This window comes from Besnoitia besnoiti, chromosome I (genome assembly GCF_002563875.1).
Source record: "Besnoitia besnoiti strain Bb-Ger1 chromosome I, whole genome shotgun sequence".
In the NCBI taxonomy this organism is placed as follows: Eukaryota; Apicomplexa; class Conoidasida; order Eucoccidiorida; family Sarcocystidae; genus Besnoitia; species Besnoitia besnoiti.
The window spans coordinates 4,235,243-4,251,709 of NC_042356.1; the positions used below are offsets into that span (position 1 = coordinate 4,235,243).

At 54.6% G+C, this 16,467-nt stretch overlaps 2 protein-coding genes across 2 annotated transcripts; one reads left to right on the forward strand and one right to left on the reverse strand.

The window, feature by feature from the left end:
• Positions 1–242: 242 nt before the first annotated feature.
• Positions 243–8,316, reverse strand: BESB_006160 (putative acylaminoacyl-peptidase; the record flags this gene model as incomplete). Its single annotated transcript, XM_029359371.1, has 16 exons — positions 243–403; positions 769–817; positions 1,152–1,306; positions 1,809–1,890; positions 2,100–2,184; positions 2,590–2,650; positions 2,949–3,020; positions 3,334–3,547; positions 3,982–4,241; positions 4,729–5,002; positions 5,520–5,778; positions 6,045–6,106; positions 6,359–6,608; positions 6,746–6,962; positions 7,563–7,677; positions 8,140–8,316. 16 exons carry the CDS (start codon positions 8,314–8,316, stop codon positions 243–245), a joined length of 2,493 nt encoding a protein of 830 aa, XP_029222284.1.
• A 4,310-nt stretch (positions 8,317–12,626) lies between these two features.
• Positions 12,627–14,729, forward strand: BESB_006170 (uncharacterized protein; the record flags this gene model as incomplete). Its single annotated transcript, XM_029359372.1, has 1 exon — positions 12,627–14,729. One exon carries the CDS (start codon positions 12,627–12,629, stop codon positions 14,727–14,729), a length of 2,103 nt encoding a protein of 700 aa, XP_029222285.1.
• Between the last annotated feature and the right edge of the window lie 1,738 nt (positions 14,730–16,467).

The following is a 16,467-nucleotide window of genomic DNA, read 5'->3' on the forward strand; positions in this document are numbered from 1 at the left end:
AACCGTGGGTGTTCATTTTCTTCCGCATGGACCCTTGATGGAATCACTCGGAATGCTTGCCAATGAAACCAGCACCTACACCTCAAATATCGGGGACTACGTGTTAGTCACTGAGCACAGCCATGGCACCGCAACAGTACGGGCGAGGGGCGCTAATCATGCCGAGACTAGCAGTGAGATTCCAGCTTGTTTTAGACAGAGGATTTGAGCTGTTCGCCGCCAGGCACTGGTAGTGTTCTCTTTCAGCACGTCGCAGCCTGCAGCACGTCTTCCTTCAACGCGTCAGGGCCCCCGGTGCGTTCAATGAACCAGATAGCGCTGTTGACCCAGTAGTCTTCTGCATATTGCGGCTGCTCGATTCGATGGTCCGCTTCCGGATAAAAAAGCAGGCGACTGACTTTGCCTGAAACGAACATGTGAAACAGCTTCCCCGCATGTGCTTGCGCATCGGAGAAACGGCGCAGCGACGTCAGAAAAGCCGCTTATAGCCAAGAGAAGCGCTAGCCTATCTGCATATAGATCTACGTGTAACCTGTATCATATATATCCACAACGTGTTTTATACGGGACAAACCAAACCGAACACAGGTTTTCCAAAACGCTCGATCAACTGCGAAGACACGAATGCATTGAGCGATTGAATGAGCAGAAAAAAGTTTCTTTGACAGAAGATGGGCGACGCTACTAGACACAGGAAACATGATGGGACCTCACTGTTTCGGGTATCCCTGCTGCCGCTTGCATGGCATGAAAAATTAGTTGACTGACCTTGTCCAAGCAAGAGTTTGTGGAACACGACGCCTTGGAAGGGCGGAACCTGATGACACGGACGCAAAAAGCACGACGACGCGCTTGAAAAGAGCTCTACAACATACAAGCCAAATCACACCAAGCAGCCGAGGTAGTCTGCCCATTTCAGAAGCGTTGTCTTCCTGGCTACGCCCCTTTACCACCTCACTTCATTTTGTAGGTAGGAGCCGGACTTAGGATGCGATGCGTACCAGTACGCAACAAGTCCCTCTACCCAAACAACCTTCAGATTGCAACGGCAATCAGAAATTGTTGATATACTCATGCTCTGTATGTTGTCACTCACAATCGAAGCTCGTTACTCCCTACGTAAATAGCGAACCCTGTTTGCCCATCCTTACTCGCTTGTCAGACCCTCCGATGCCGAGAAGCAGAGGCGTTCTGACATGCTGTGCGTGTGCGATAGGCGACGATTTGAACAGAGCTGCAAGTTGACTCTCGGAGAGGTTGCTGCCTGGATGAAACTGCTCTCCCCACCCTTCAGCGACGCACCAATCTGCGGGACTCCACAATACTCGAGACACGCTTTCAGCGCTAATGACTCATCACACGCTCCCACCGCTCCTCGCGGCCATCGTCACCGATCTGCGTTTTATTAGAGGATCAGGGACTGGAGTGAATACCAAAGCGTACGCTTACAGTACACTATTCTCTTGGGCAAAAAAAAACATCTTGCTCAGCCCCCCTGCACCTGGCTCGGCAACCCTGCGAAGCAGACGCACTCAGTTACTTGCATTTCCAACGCATATGCTAAGCGCGTACGGCGGTAGAATATGCCAGGGCACGCATTAAGTTCTCATGGGGTCTTTCTGTCCTGAAGTAAAGAGTCTGTATCTCTACAAACATGTATAATTGAGAGTAGCGGACGGATCGCCTCAAGATAGCCCTTGCGACCGAATAGCTGGTTTGGTGGCTGCCGACTCTGCTCTCTCCACTCACACGTCTGCACGGCGCACGCAGACGGAATCCTCGTGTGCCAATCTAGAGGGACTGTTTACCTGGAATGTCGCTGGCTCTTGCCATTGAAGACAAATCGGTGACAGGGTTCCTCGTCGAGGCCGCCGCAAAAAGGTCAGGAAACTGCACACACGAAGACAAGGGACCTACGTACCGCTAGGCTCGCCCTCCGGGTCAACGCTGCACGCCGCGTTGTCGAAACCTGTTTGGTCATTTGTGTCATCTCCAAGTCTGTCAAATAGCGGGGCAGCAAACCGCGAGATCTGCAGCTTCAGCAAGCCTGCAAAGCGATAAATGCAGGCACTCTTCCCTTCCCGTCTTCCACAACTTGCCTGGCCAATGAGGTGGCACGTAAGGAATCCGCCGTGGGAGCCGCCCACGACGACTGTCCGGGACGCTGAGTACGCGTGGCGGTCGCTGATCGGCGCAGGAAGCGACGGACGGCCGCGAGACATTCGACACGCTCAACACGCGGGACGCGAAGACCAGGCCGGAGAGTCCCGGTCAATGCAGTGAATCTGCCAGGCCCCCCGCTGTTCGGCTTTTGTGTGTGCCCACTAGCGCAAGCCTCTGCTGAAGGAGGGTGTGCAAGGCGCTCGACAGTCCGAATCGTGGACATCCTGCGGTCTGGCATCCTCGTTTTTTGAGCTTACTCACGTGCATATTCCCAGCCCACGATTCGCCGCCGGCCCCGATTGAGCCCTGAGGGCACGGCGCGTCGCCGTGCCGCAGCTACGCTTGGTGTTGTCTAATGAGTTGGTCAGCGGCCAAACTTGACACCCAGCGCGAACGTGAATCACAGCACCCCACGTGTGCTCGTACCTGTCAAGAAGTTCGTCGACTGCTTGCTTCACGTCGTTCACATCCTGCGTTCCAACGTTGCCTAAAGGTGCAGGCCGACCACCCATCCGATCGAGGAACCACAAGGACTGGCCTGCCATCTTGAGGGCGCGCACCACGTGCTACACTCACGGCAGAGCACGGTGAACTCGTGAGGTTCGAAACCGCACACCGCAACTGGGCAACGGCGTCAAACATCGGACCCACACTTCGCTGTAGTCACACACGGCATATCAAACAGCCCGAATATGCGGCATACACCACGACTCAGCGGATGCAGGGTAATGAACCCTCTATGTAGCCTGCGCCGGATAATGAACCGGATTCTCCTGCAAGCTTACCGAGGAGAGAAAGCAGCTCTTTCTGCCCAAAACCAAGAGAGCCGCGATAGTTGACGGCAAACACATCGAAGCCTGCAACCGAACTCACAAGTCTCATAAAATACGGGAATTGGTATGTTGCTGACGAAACCTGTCCGCACCTGCATCAACACTTGTACAGGGTTTGCCAGCACAGTCTCACTGACAGCTGGAGTCACGCGCTTGACTTCATCACACTTTCCACGGCACCGTTTACGCAGAGCAGAGTCGCCTTGTCTCGCAGCTCGCCGCAAAGACCCACGCCTGGCGGCGTGCTGGCGGTATCTGCGAGAGATATGCGTGCGACGCCTGGAATCGTGAGCCTCCGAGCAACAGGTGGTCGGGACCTAAACGCCACTGGACTCACCTATCAGAGTTAGAAATGTTGCCTCGGCACTGAAAATGTTTGCCGCCACGGAGTGAGGGCCGCCGTGGAGAACCACGCCAAGGGCGCGCTTGCCGTCTTTCCGCGGCGATTCCTTCCACCTGAGGAGAGTGTGGCGGCCGCCGGACAGGTAGCGACATTCGAGCCTCTTCAGGTGATTCCTCAACAACGATTGAGGACTCCACGGGAGGCGCGCCTAAACAACAGGCACAGAGAGATGCAAGCGCAGCGATAGCGAATTCACACGGAACCGGTATGCGGAAAGGTGAGACTAGGAAACTGTTGAGTCACCGGATATCAAATGGAAGCCAAAGCATCCGCAACAAACCGAAGGTGTCAAGCCTCAGCAGGCCGTCAGGATGCAGGAACGCCGCGTAGGGGCTTCCAGATGCGACGCAAAGACACGTGGATCAGTCCCAAAACATGCCTTGGAGAAAAAGTGATATCGGCGGCAGGCGTGATCAAGTCGATAGCTTTGTGTAGGGACTAGACCAAAAAGGCAGAGAACGGTTATTCATGAACCTGCCACCACTCCCCCAGGGTACGCACCAAGCAGCCATAGGACCGATGATGTTCCGACGGCCCCTAAGTCTCCACGCCCTGTCACTAGGTCATTTATTGCATGCGCACCTGGTCAGACGAGCCTCCGAGGCAAATGGAGCCAGCAAGACTGGCGTCAACGCCAAGGCCAGATGACGACAGGGAGAGCTTCGCCAGGAGAAGACGAGGAGTTTCAGCGAGCGAACTCGCTTCAAGCAGCAGCCAGTCAGGTGTGATATCATGCAGGCGCAAGGAGAAGCTAGAGCAAGTTTGACCGACATCTGCAAGTTTCGACAGAGCTCTCAACTGAAGCGAAGTGGAGTCGAAGTGGACTTCGCCCAAACACCCTTCTGCAGGCAGCAAAATCGACAGAAAACACCGAGAGGTAAAGTTGTTGTCACAACCAAGTTGGATGGAATATCAGTCGGCTCGGTTTCCTGAGAAGACTGTCGCCCTGAGAGGCGGCACGTTACCTCCTCTGCCAGCTGTTGTCACCATGCATCGGGCACACACCCCAGCGATATGCACTGTGCACTGTAAGCTTCGCAAGCTGCAAGACGCGTGGCAACCTGCGCGCTGGATGTGCAGCTCGATCAATACGGCCAGACTGACGGAGAAGAGCGAGGAGACACATGCATGGAGACTCACACACTCCCGCTCCCGTATGCAACGGCAAATGGGGGGAAGCTGCGACCTTGACTGAAAAGGAGTTTCCAGTGTGATGCATGGTGAGACGCAAGGGAGATATTTAACTTGTATGCGAACGTCTGGATGCGAAGTTTCAAGGATACGAACGCTACTTCAGAATGGTGTCGTAGTCGCTGATGATAGCCCTACCTCCATGGGTATCAACAACTACCACCGCCTGTCGCGCTCCGATAAACGTGTTGACAAACAGAAACTTTTCGTGAACCCAGGGGCCGAGACGATCCGTATACGTTCCAGAATACGCAGTCTGGCTGCACGACCAGAGTGGCTCTACGCTCGGCTCAATGGCGAGCGGTTCGGCGAGTGTTTCTCGTGCAACAACCTTCCACGCTGAGGAGGCGTCGTCGCGGCGCAGAGTCAAGGCCTTGATGCGTGGTGCACACATATGGGGAAGCGTCTCCGGCTGCGGAAACAAGGAAAAGCAACATGAGGGGTTTTTGACACGAACCAAAGGTCGACCCAGCTTGCAAAGAAGCCGCTTCGAGATCGAACAGGCTAGCGAAAGCGAGACAAAGAAAGGACTCGGCGGCCTGGTCCAGATCTCTACGACGGTTGCAGTTCACCCTGAGAGGAGCCCTGAGATTCGAAGGCTTCCGCCTTCATGGTGGCAATCGACGCGCCGGCCCTGCTTCCAGCCTCATTACATGATCCTCGGTTGACTCTGTCAGTCACTTGCTCGTAACTTCTGAGCTCCATGTCTGCTGGTATCTTCATAAGATATTATGCGGTGTTAAAAGTAATCCCATCCAAAATCATGCCTTTTGGATGCTGCGGCACGGCGCTGTTGGGTGAGCCGCGCACTAGCCATGTGCCGTTTGTGTGCCCACCGGGATGAACCACGGGGCTCTGGGGAGCCGTCTGGGATGGACGAACGTTCGCGTTGTCACTCCTCACTAAACATGCCACTACACGTAACTCACTCTGCCTTTCTCAAGGGAGAGGTAAGCGACCCGCTGGGTATTAGAGTCATCCTTAGTCGCGTCTCGCAGTACAGAAGGGCTCCAGGCCGCAAAATCCTCTTCGCCGGATATCTGCACCCATTTGCATTCCGCCTGGGACTCTGCGCTACCATCGTCTGCAGTTTCGCCGGCTTCAGGGCCACGACTGCCTGCAGTCGTGGGCGAGAGCTGCGCGAGGTAAAGCTTGCTTGGTCGGTTCATACAGTAGATGAGACCAAGGCTGCACATAAAAAGCCGTACATCTGTTACACTTCTATCTAGACCAGTAGGCGCGGCATTCATTCCAAAGATATCACCAAACGTTGATCAGGTCGAGATCGAATAAACGCGCTCAGGAGCAGTGAGATACTAAGTATTGCTAAATAGCAAGTGGTAGATGGTGTGCTGTGCCCAGTGATCGCCAATGACAGCATGCATACGATATACCGCTTTAAAGTGCTGTGGTGGAAGCTGGAAACACGTGCCCAGCTAACGAAAAGTCCTCACCAGTAGGGCTCGAGATCCCAGTTAGTGCAGATGACGCCGGAGCCATCCGAAAGCCAGCGCGGCTGTACGCATAAGGCGCATTAGACACGACTGCACAACGGGGATATCTCCATGCATTTTGCCGACACGATCGCTTTACGGCAAGCCTCGAGCGGAATCAAACGTCCCCCCCCCTCCAGCGGTTGACAGCGACCCTGTTCTACAGTACACAGCTGTACAGGTTGTCGAGAATCCGCTGGAATGAGAGCATCTGATGAGGTCTAGTTCTTCGAAACCAGCACGTCAAACGCAGTCAGATGAATGAGCGGACGCACCTGGCCGCAAGCGGTCGCCTCTGTGGGCGGTTTCAGCATTTTGACGCTGCGTCGCTTGAAGTCAGCCAGAAACAGGCGGCCCTTGCGCTTTCCAACCAGCTGCTCGCCCCAGTCTGCTTTATATTCGTACGCGTCCAAAGTGCCTTCACCACTGCCCGGGCATGTCGCGTCCTTGCAGCGTGCCTCACTACCTGCCTCTGGGCAGCCACCTCGTCTGTCGCTCTTTGGCGCCTCAGCCGTGTATATGAACCTGAGCGAGCCCGCACGTGATGGCATCAGACGGCGATTCCCGGTTTGAATAAGGCGGCAAGCGTGTCGGCTTTTGACTCCTAGCAGCTGCGTGACTCCAAGCCCCACTTATGCGCAGCAGTGAAGGCGCTGGCTTACAACTCCTCTTTTGTCGGACAAAACGCGCCACCACCGACGGAACCTTGCCACGGCTTTGTACCAGCTGGCGCCCGCATCGCAGTAACGGGACCGACATGGGCAGCGCCTCTGCCGAAGAGCTCGACACGGTATTCAGGCTGTGAACTAGCCGTGACAGATGGCTGATGCTCGCCATTCGAGCGCGACGAGGTCTCGACGACGCATGCAAAAAAATCGCCTGCACGTGGAAGAGACATGAACGTTGTGGCAACCCGGGGTCTGGACTCTTTCAGCGTGTGACGCCCGCAGTGGCCGTCGCACTTGCGTCCAACAGCGTGGCATGTTTCACCAAACGGCTTGCGCAGTAGATCGGTGTAGCGTGGACATCCGCGGAAGACAAGTGACGCGACAGGCGTCACTTGTCTTCCGCCAACTATAGCTCCGCGTAGACTTATCTAGCACCACAATCAGGTGGCAGAACACTCTACCAAGCAACTACGTGCGCAGCGGGCAGCAAAGAAACTGGAGTACAGGTGGAAAAGCTCCACATAAGCGCACACACCAGGCAGGGCAACGTCGCACGCCTAGCAGGCGTGGCGTCTCAGCTCCTTCCAACACAGAAGTGCAAAGCTAGCTATGGAATGCTCGGAATTCTGCTTTTCAGAGGTCGCGCGCGCCAACTAATGTCGTGAGTCTCTTCATTTTCACTTGCTCCTACCTGCCCGTCTATCAGCCGCTACAGGCGATTGAAGACCACGAACAGCGGTAGACCAGCGGGTACTAGTCTTCTAACGCTCCGACCGACCCTCAATACGACAGGCACTGCTGGTTGCCTTACCGGAGGGAGAGAGCACCGCGAGGGACGGGAGGGCCCCGAGCGGCCACGTCGATAAGGAGCTGCAGTCAGGAGCTCCTGCCGTCAGGCCTACGAAGCGCTTTTCATTGAGGATTTTCTGAACAGACACCGCTTGCGTGCACGCATACCATCACCGAGGATAGGCAGGTAGCTCACGGCAAAAATACACACGTTCCTGTCAGTCACAAGGCGCACAGATGTACTCGCACCCACATCGGTCACTCTACGTCGACCGTCCTTTCCTGGTTCGCCTTCGCCCCAGATGGGCGTGTCTGCCCTAGTGTACATTTCTGTTTGCAGTTGCAGAAGGCTTTCACGCGAAAGCTGCTGGGAGACCTCCCAGGGCCGAATCCGTCTCTGAACGCACTTGATGAATGTTTCCATCTTCCATTCACGTTTTCGTGCTCAACCTGTCTCGCTCAATGCACCCGCCTACACGTGCATTCGCTGCGCGTCCACCTGATGTGCGTGCATGGGCACGCAGTGAGTGCGCTGACGCGGGATTCGTGTTGCTTGAAGCGGACCGGACGTTCCCCTGAAATGAAACCGCTGCACTCACCTGTTGGCCTAAGGCGACAACAGATTCTTGAGCACGAGCGGAGGCCTTTTTTGCAGAGATCCGCGCCTCGAGGCACGTCACAACGGTCTCCGAGCACAATGCAAAGGCGGACCGCAGTTGTTTTGTTGTGGCTCCAGTGAGACAGGCCGCTTTACGCGGGCAGCTTTCAGACGCCATGACGCCCCTAGTTGAGTTCGACGCCGGATGAAAGTGTCGAGTGAATCGCGTCAGGTGCAGCGGTTCGCAGGCTGGCGATTCAAGGCGCGTGCTAAAGGCGGCCGTTTGCTCACCCCCGCGCTGATACCCTGCTTTACAAACGAATGACGGAAGGGGAGAGACAGCACCCTTGAAAAAGCTTCGGGCCCTGGCAACCTGAGCGGAAAAGCAGCAGGCGCGAATGCCGAGAATCGACACGGACTGCATAGGGCAACAAAATTGTACTCAGCAACACATACAACGCAGCGCGCCTGACGGTCACGATGACAAATGTCGCGACGGCTCACGTAACGACGAGCCTCTATCTGGTTCCAGCAACGTAACAGGTCACTGGAAGGTCATCCAATGCGCACAGCTGGTTAATGGATACGATACAACAGGACTTCTCAAACGCCGACCCTGGAAGAAGCGAGAAAAGAACTTTACCACATGTTGTTGTGTGCATCGGCCGCTGACGTGCTCGTCACACTAAAACAGGGGAAACAAAAAAGTCGTCGGAGAGAAAAACAAAAACGTTTCGGTGCCCCCGTCATTACCGTCGGGAAACGTCGCTTTTTTACACCGGAAGCTGGAAAAGTTGACACGGTGTCCCGAACACCTCAGGCTAGATCAGGGACCTCCGCATGTGGCGGCTCTGGTTGTCCGGAACGGAAGCGCAGACACGCACACTGGGAGCAGGTGACATGATTGTAATATCCGTGTAAACATGGGGAACGTGGTCACGAATTGTGCTGCGGCCGCTTTCTTTTCATCGAGCGCACCTTGGGCTCGCGCCCACCGGCTAGGCGAGACACGACCGGAAGGGCGTCAGATAGCGGCGCAGCGTGCCCTTGGGTTGCAGCATTCGGCCGGGGTGGTCGCGCCAGAGCCCCCTTCCAATATTGTGGGGGACTTTGCTCGCTTATGAACGATGATAGCGTTTATTCGATTCAAGTTTGTTTCACGGGCGCCGAGACTCTTCGCTGCTAACACCTGAGCAGACGCCGCACCACCCGATCTGCAATGCAGTGTGTCTTGGCGATTCGGGGAAGCAGCCCTAAACTTCCCGGGACCCCACGCCCGACGGGCTATTTAGATCTTCAGTGTCGCACATAGTTCTGTAAGGCAACCAACCCCTTTCGAACTTCTGGAGTTCTCAGAGAGTGCCTACGTGCTACACCGCCGGGAGGTGTTACACGGTAGTTTCCGTGGTAGTGCCCGCACAGGTATATCTTTGTGAGGAAGACCTCGATGGCGCAAGCGATGCTGAAGCAGGCCTCCAGAGGACAGGACTGACGACAGATGACACAAGGCTCCCCTACGTAGGCTCTCGACACACTCCATGTGATAGGCGGCACTGGCGAGTATTCTTACACTCATTCTTTTGGTGTGTGCGGGATGTTCCTCTCTGCTCTCAGTTCCTTCAATAACCCTATCCTACACTAGTTCGATGCCGTCTGCAAGCTAGAGAATTGGAGAACCAGAAACTTACGCCTAAAGGCATATTTAAACATAGTGGCGAGTTCCCTCTCCTTCAGGCGCTTGGTGTTATTGCCCATCACGAAAAAGGGACTTGCCGTCGGCACGTTTGTGCCAGTAGTGGCAGCCGTTTATCAGTATACAATGCCTTGTAAGGGAAACATAGGACACCAACTCATCGTGCCATTCCCACTGCTACGACGCTCCAGCGAACCTACCCAGTCGGCAGTCACGCCGCCCTCGTAGGGCCGTCAGAGTTTTTCCTTGTGCTGGCTGGCCGGGTAGGCCCTGCCATTCCACGCTGTCCACGTGCATGCAACGCAAGGAATGGGTCTACGCCGACGTGACATCTACCAAAGGGGGTTGCCAATAGCAGACGGAGCTCCGTATAGTTAGGCAGTAGCAATCCAGAAATGGGACCGCTCGCTGTGCACCTCCTCTTTTCAAACGCCAGTTATCGAACCTCATCCCTGCTGGAGGCTCATGTTGCCACGGTAAGTTTTCTCCTGCATCTTCCAGTATGATCTTCTTGCTTATTATTGGCAGTGATATTTCACTTCCGAACCATCAATATACTTGGTGCAAAGAAGTGACAATGTCCTCCGTACAAAGCAGACGCTTTTTCTGCGAAGTATATACTATGGGTTGGACTACTGGCTTATACCATGACGGACTTTGTTTACCGTATTATCCTACCAAGCCTCCACTGCCCCTTTCCGTTTCACTCTTCTCTAGTAATCGGGGTGGCGATGTCGTGTGAATCCCTCAAGCCCCGGAACGAAATTCTGCTCGTTGGAAGGGCGAAGAGGACTCACTGTCACGCGGTGCGTGGTGTACGTCGGACCTTCAACAGTTCGACGTACAGTCGTAAATATCATCTTCCAGTCCAGAACATGAAGCAACGCAGCAGAGGCAGACATACTACCTGCTGAAAACCCTAAAGTACGTCCTACGAGAAGCGGGAAAAGACCGCGTCGACGCGGGATGGACTGCGTCTCTCCGGTTTCTCGCAGTAGTCGGCCCTGCAGCCGAACGAAGCAGCTTGCCTCGCAGCTTGGACGACTTTCTTGTTCCGACCCTTGATTCATTTCCCCTCTTCTAAACTCACGGACTCCGCCATAAACTTCTTTTGTTGAGTTGTCCACCGTTGGTGCGAGTGTGAGGGGGGGGTGCGGCGTGGCATTCTAGTGGGACTCGCCATCAAGATGCCCGGGAGAAACGGGTTCGCGCGGTGCGCCGCCCAGGACGGCGAATGTGGACGAAGTCAGGAGGAGTAACTTTCCGTTGCACAGCCTCGGGGCAGATTGAAACCCTCTTTCATGCGGTGTGGCTAGATTTGTTTTTTGCGAGCGCCCTGAAAATGTGACTGGTCAACTTGTCCGGTAGAGGGGGTGGCAATTCCTGTTCATGCCGGGTGGAGGAGCACATAGCAAAACGTTGTACCCAGTTCACGTGTATGAAGAGACGTAAGAACTCATTGCACGTCCTCCGGTGTTTGTTGCACAAGTGGTGAAACTGGGTGAATCCTGTTCATATTCGTCCCTGTATGCTGGGTTCCCCCGTTAGTTACTTCGTCGAGCTTTTTGCTCAGGCGGACTCTGCGCACCACCGGCCACACTACCATGCTCGTTGCGTTGATTTGTGAGCATCCGCGCGTCTTAAAAAAGTGCAAACGCAACGAAACTCTTTCGTCGACAGTACAACGTCAGTCTGAAGGATCAGTTCGAAGTGTCTCTCGCGGGGAGTAACGTATGGCCAGGCGCCGCCGGCATCTCTTTCTTCAGTGATACTTCCAGCTGACGAGCATCGCGCATGCCGGTGCTCCGCCAGGGGGAAAACACTTCACTTATTCAGCCGCGCAGCGGCATGACTTCCTAACACTTCTTCAGCAGCGCAGCGGCATGACTTTCTGTAGTAGTGGCTGCCTGCATCGTGACTACGGGGGAAACTAGATGCTTCTTTCCTCGTTGTTACTCCGCCGAGGTAGAGTCACGCGTACGCCTGTCTACGCGCTCTTCTTTCGGCGCGGTCGTCACGTTTTGGCCAGGGGACTCCCAGTCTCGTATGAAATTCAGAACTGGTTTTTCTGCTGCAAACGTATCCTGTCAAAGTGGATGGCGTCGTTTTTTGAGGGGAAAGGGAAAATAGTGGCTCTTTCGTGCTCTTACTTGTTGATGGGGAAAATAAGGCAAATCAGGTGTCTGATCGACGCTCCGCGAACGTCACCCGCAAAGTGTGTCCATTCGTGTCTGTTAGTTCGTAGGAGGAGGATTCGCGGGCGAATATCATTGCCGCGGATCCCTTCGACAGCTTCGTATGCAGTAGGAATTCGCGTCGGGCTGCAGGGCTCTATACTTGAGCTCTCTCTGCCCACTCCAGATTCGAAAGCGATTTCCAGGTTCCGACAGAGTTTTCTAGTGCGGTCTTCGCCGCCTCCTTCGCCTCGCACCTGTCCCATAGCTTGTACGGGCTGCTTGCCGCTGTGCTGCCTCTGAGCGTCTTGACCGGCTCTATCGATGCAGCCGTGAGGCCGGCCTGGCGGCTCCCGGGCAGCCCTCCTCTGCCGTCTGCGTGCCGGAATGCCGAATATAGCGTGCTTCGGCGGAGCACACGCCGTCAGGGCCCCATCCCACACTGGGGAGGCGACCTGCGGCGTTGTCGCATCTTCCTGTGGGCCCTCTGTTGAGCAACATGGTTTCCTGCGTGTCTCGGGGAGGGGGCTGACTTTTGACAGAACGGCGAATCCTTCTAGCGCCGATCATCCGCCGGCTCCGTGCGAGCGAGGAGACGAAAAGTCTTCAGCTTTGTCAGCGATGCAGAAGAACCCCCCGTATTCATCGTCGTACCAAACGTGTGCGGCTACGCCGGGGGGCCGCAATCATGTTGAAGATGAAACACTTCTCTCGTGGAGCATGCATGTGGAAACGGCGCCGGACCACGCAGAGGGACGGAAACTACGACCTTGTTTCTCCAGCGAGAAGCGACGCAAGGGAGCAGACGAACCATGCGGTTTGCACGTGCGTGCCCCTGAGGGGCTGGCGGCGCCTGAGGGGTTGGCGGCGCCTGAGGCGTTGCCCGGCAGACAGTCGTGGCCATGCTTTTGGATTGCGCCAAATCCGGCGCGTCCTCTCCGCTTCTTCGTCGTTCGATTTCTTTGGTTATTTGTCTACTTCGTCGTTGTTGATATTGTCATGGCGATCGCGGGGGTCAGTTCCGACTATTTTTATATGGTTGATCCGCAGCCCAAGCTGAAGGATCGCGTTCACGACTGGATTATGGGGGGCAAACCCTCCTCGCATCTTCCCCAGCTGGTCACAGATTGTCTGACTGTCGCTTTAGTCGTAATCACTGGCGTCCGACACGCGTTCTTTGTGCGCATGCCGCTGAACATCATGATCATCTATCGCTTCGTCGCCGTCCTCATGTCTGTATACGTGCTGCGGACGATAGCGATTTTTGTAACTACGATGCCTGCGCCAGACGAGTCGTGCACGGCTCCGGATCTCAGCACTGCAAAGGAATTCGTGAAGCGGGTTGTGTTGGCAGCCACCTTCCAGGTTTCTCTGTGTACAGACATGATCATCTCGGGCCACACTCTCACCACGTGTTTGTGTTTGTCGATGTGGCTTTTCTACAACAACTGCAATAAGCATGACGACCCGGAGAAAGACCTCATTTTGTTTTACTTTTTGCGGGACAAGCTCAGAGATGCATGGCGTCGATGGCGCGGTCGACAATCGGCGCAGTCGCGAGACGGGCGTTCGAAGGAACTGGTGCCTGTGTGCAGTACGGACGGCAGCGTTCGTGGCCTCAGCGCGGCACATTCCGTATGTGGTCATGAGCAGCCGCCGATTCCGCGCTCACTCCAGTCTGATGCTGGTGGGGAACAGATTCTGCGCAACAGCGGCGACGTGGGTGAACAGGACCCGCGTACAGAGTCGGATGTGGCTGCTGAGCCAGATGTCCGGGTTTGCATCGAATGCAGTGATCCATCGGGGCAAACGGCGCGCTCAAAAAGCGGCGCCAGTTGCCCTTTGGCTGAGACTGGAGAGGAGTTTCAGGGGTGCGAGCTAGGTGCCTCGGTTGTATCAGACCGAATCGAGGGAAGACAGACGGCGCCATCGACCGCCAAAAGCGCCCAAACTTTCTCGCAAAAAGAAGCAGCGTGCGGTCGCCGTCACCGGGGTGATGAAGGTGGAATCCAAGGAGGTCCGTGCCGTGCCGCAGAACAGCGCCGTTCGCGGGCTCCTCGGTCGGACCCGGACACCCTTCAGGCGAACAAGAAAAGCCAAAATGGATGTGTTTCTTGGCTGCGGGCATTCTGGAGAAGGATGCGCGACTGGAATCTCTTGGGGGTATACTGTATTTTCCATGGCGCTGTAAACATCATCATAATCGACCTCTCTTTCTGCCACTACACAGTTGATATCACCTTTGGGATTCTTGTGTGTTTCGCCATATTCGCTGCCTATCACATGATTCTTTCTCTGTTGTGGGCGGAGAGGGTCGAGTTAACGCGGTTGTCAGCCAGAACACAGGTGCTCATCACTCGGCAGCGGGAAGAAGCCGACGACGTCTACGGGCGGAACGAGCTTCGCGCACCGGTGAATGTCGAACATCGGAGTCACGCCGGCGGGTGTTTCGCCGGCGCGCACAGCGCTGAAGGCCTCGACGCCAGTCAGCGAGTCCACATGGATCGGGAGGGAGGAGGGATGAAGTCGCGAGGTGGTACTGCTCGACAGGGTGTGGAAGTTGAAGGAAACGGCGTCAAGCGCGGAGACCGTTTGACCCTGATTGGAAGCCTCCGCGGCGAGGCTATTCGGGATCCTCAACCTAGCTATGCCACAGCAATTTTGGCGTTTCCCCTCGTTCGTATCCCGGCGTATTTAATTAGGCGATTTGAAGGGCTTGACTGAGGAGTGGATGTAAAACATTCTGTACGTGGGTAAACTGGTATTTAGTTGGGTATTTGAAAGCATTTTCAGTCACGCTGCTCGACCCGAGGGGGCTCGAATGAACCGTGCATGGGATGAAGCGTTGATGGGGCTGTAGTGTTTGGATGACGCGCACGGTTGCTTTTGCATTTTATTGCTGGTGTGTCGCAAGTCGCTGCACCGGTATTTGAACGAGGAAGTTGAGTCGTCGAGCTAGACGATTGCTTACAGAACTTGCGCATTTGAGTTAACGACCCGGTGGATCATGTATGAATAGTTCTCCGTTTCAACTTGGCGATGAAGGAAAACTCTTGATACGGTCCACAACTGGTGAACTGAATCTTGTTACGCTCGGCTTGGTAAAGAGCCGCACGCATGCGAAAGCCTAGGCTGCGTCGGCTGTCGCCTATGTGGCAAAGGCACGATCTTATATTGTGCACCAATATGTGGAGGAAAATCCCATTGGCTGCGGAGACAGAGCCAGATTTATGTTCGTGTGGCTCTTCGTCACGCCTACAGGTCATGCCCCGTTTCAACAAATGTAGTGCTGCGTAGGCGCTTTGGCGATGTGCCACGGATGGGGAGGGCACATACCGCTATGAAAACCTCGACGGTCCGCAACGCAGAGCCACTCTCGGCATTCTTATGAGGATGAGCAGCACCCGCTGTGGGTGGTAGCGTTTCCTGATTCAGAAAGACTCCTTCAGCAAAAAGGAATTCGCAAGAAGCGCTCAGCAACGTTACGAAGCAGATTTCTGCTGGGTAGCGTGGGCTTCCGCGACACTTCTCTTGCCAGTGCTTTGCCAGCGCAACGATCTGGTCGTGTACCATGTCCCTGTCGCTGTGACGTAGAAGTTTTCAAGTGGGTCGCGTCATCGCTGCCCTCCAGAGTTATTTTTGGTCGCATTTTATATCACACACTCTTTCTCGGAAAGTGGCGATTCTGAGGACCTTGAAGCGCACAGGACCCCGCGCTGCTGAGAGCACAGGACACGGTGTGACAGCCATGTTCCAGTATGACAACCGCCCTGCCGTTCGATGGGGAGCACCGCGTCAGCAATCGCTCTGCCTTGGGCATTGAAACTAACCCACAGTTCAACCCTGTTTTATAAATTCCAGTAGACTCATGTCCTTGTCAGGCTGGTTTATTAAGTCAAAGTTTAGCCTGGAAGTTAGCGTCTAAAATATATAACCGATAGTCTCAACTTAGATGCACAGATGGACATCCGCTTTTTACGCCTGGTACGCATGGATAATACTCGACTCTTCTATAGTTTAACCGCCACTGCTGGGACTGTATATTATGTACTTACGGTAGTACTATCAAGCCTCTTCTTCCAAGGTAATCTGGTATCCTTCTTGGCATAAAGTTGAAACCAAGGATATGCACAGGGATGAAAATTAATAAGATACTACCTAAGAAAACTACAAACTAGAAGCTCAAATATGGAGAAGCACCGGTATTTTTTGCTGTAAACAAAGGACTCCTTAACTTAAACTGAGGAGTCAAGTAGGTACAAACCGTACAAGGATTAATTATGTCCATCTGTGCATCTAAGTTGAGACTATCGGTTATATATTTTAGACGCTAACTTCCTGGCTAAACTTTGACTTAGTTCCTAGAATACTGAAGATGACTACGGTTATGAGAGACAGACAACCAAGTTCTTTATGATTGCAGTACACCACCACCCCACTGGCAACAGACGCTCTACTTGTT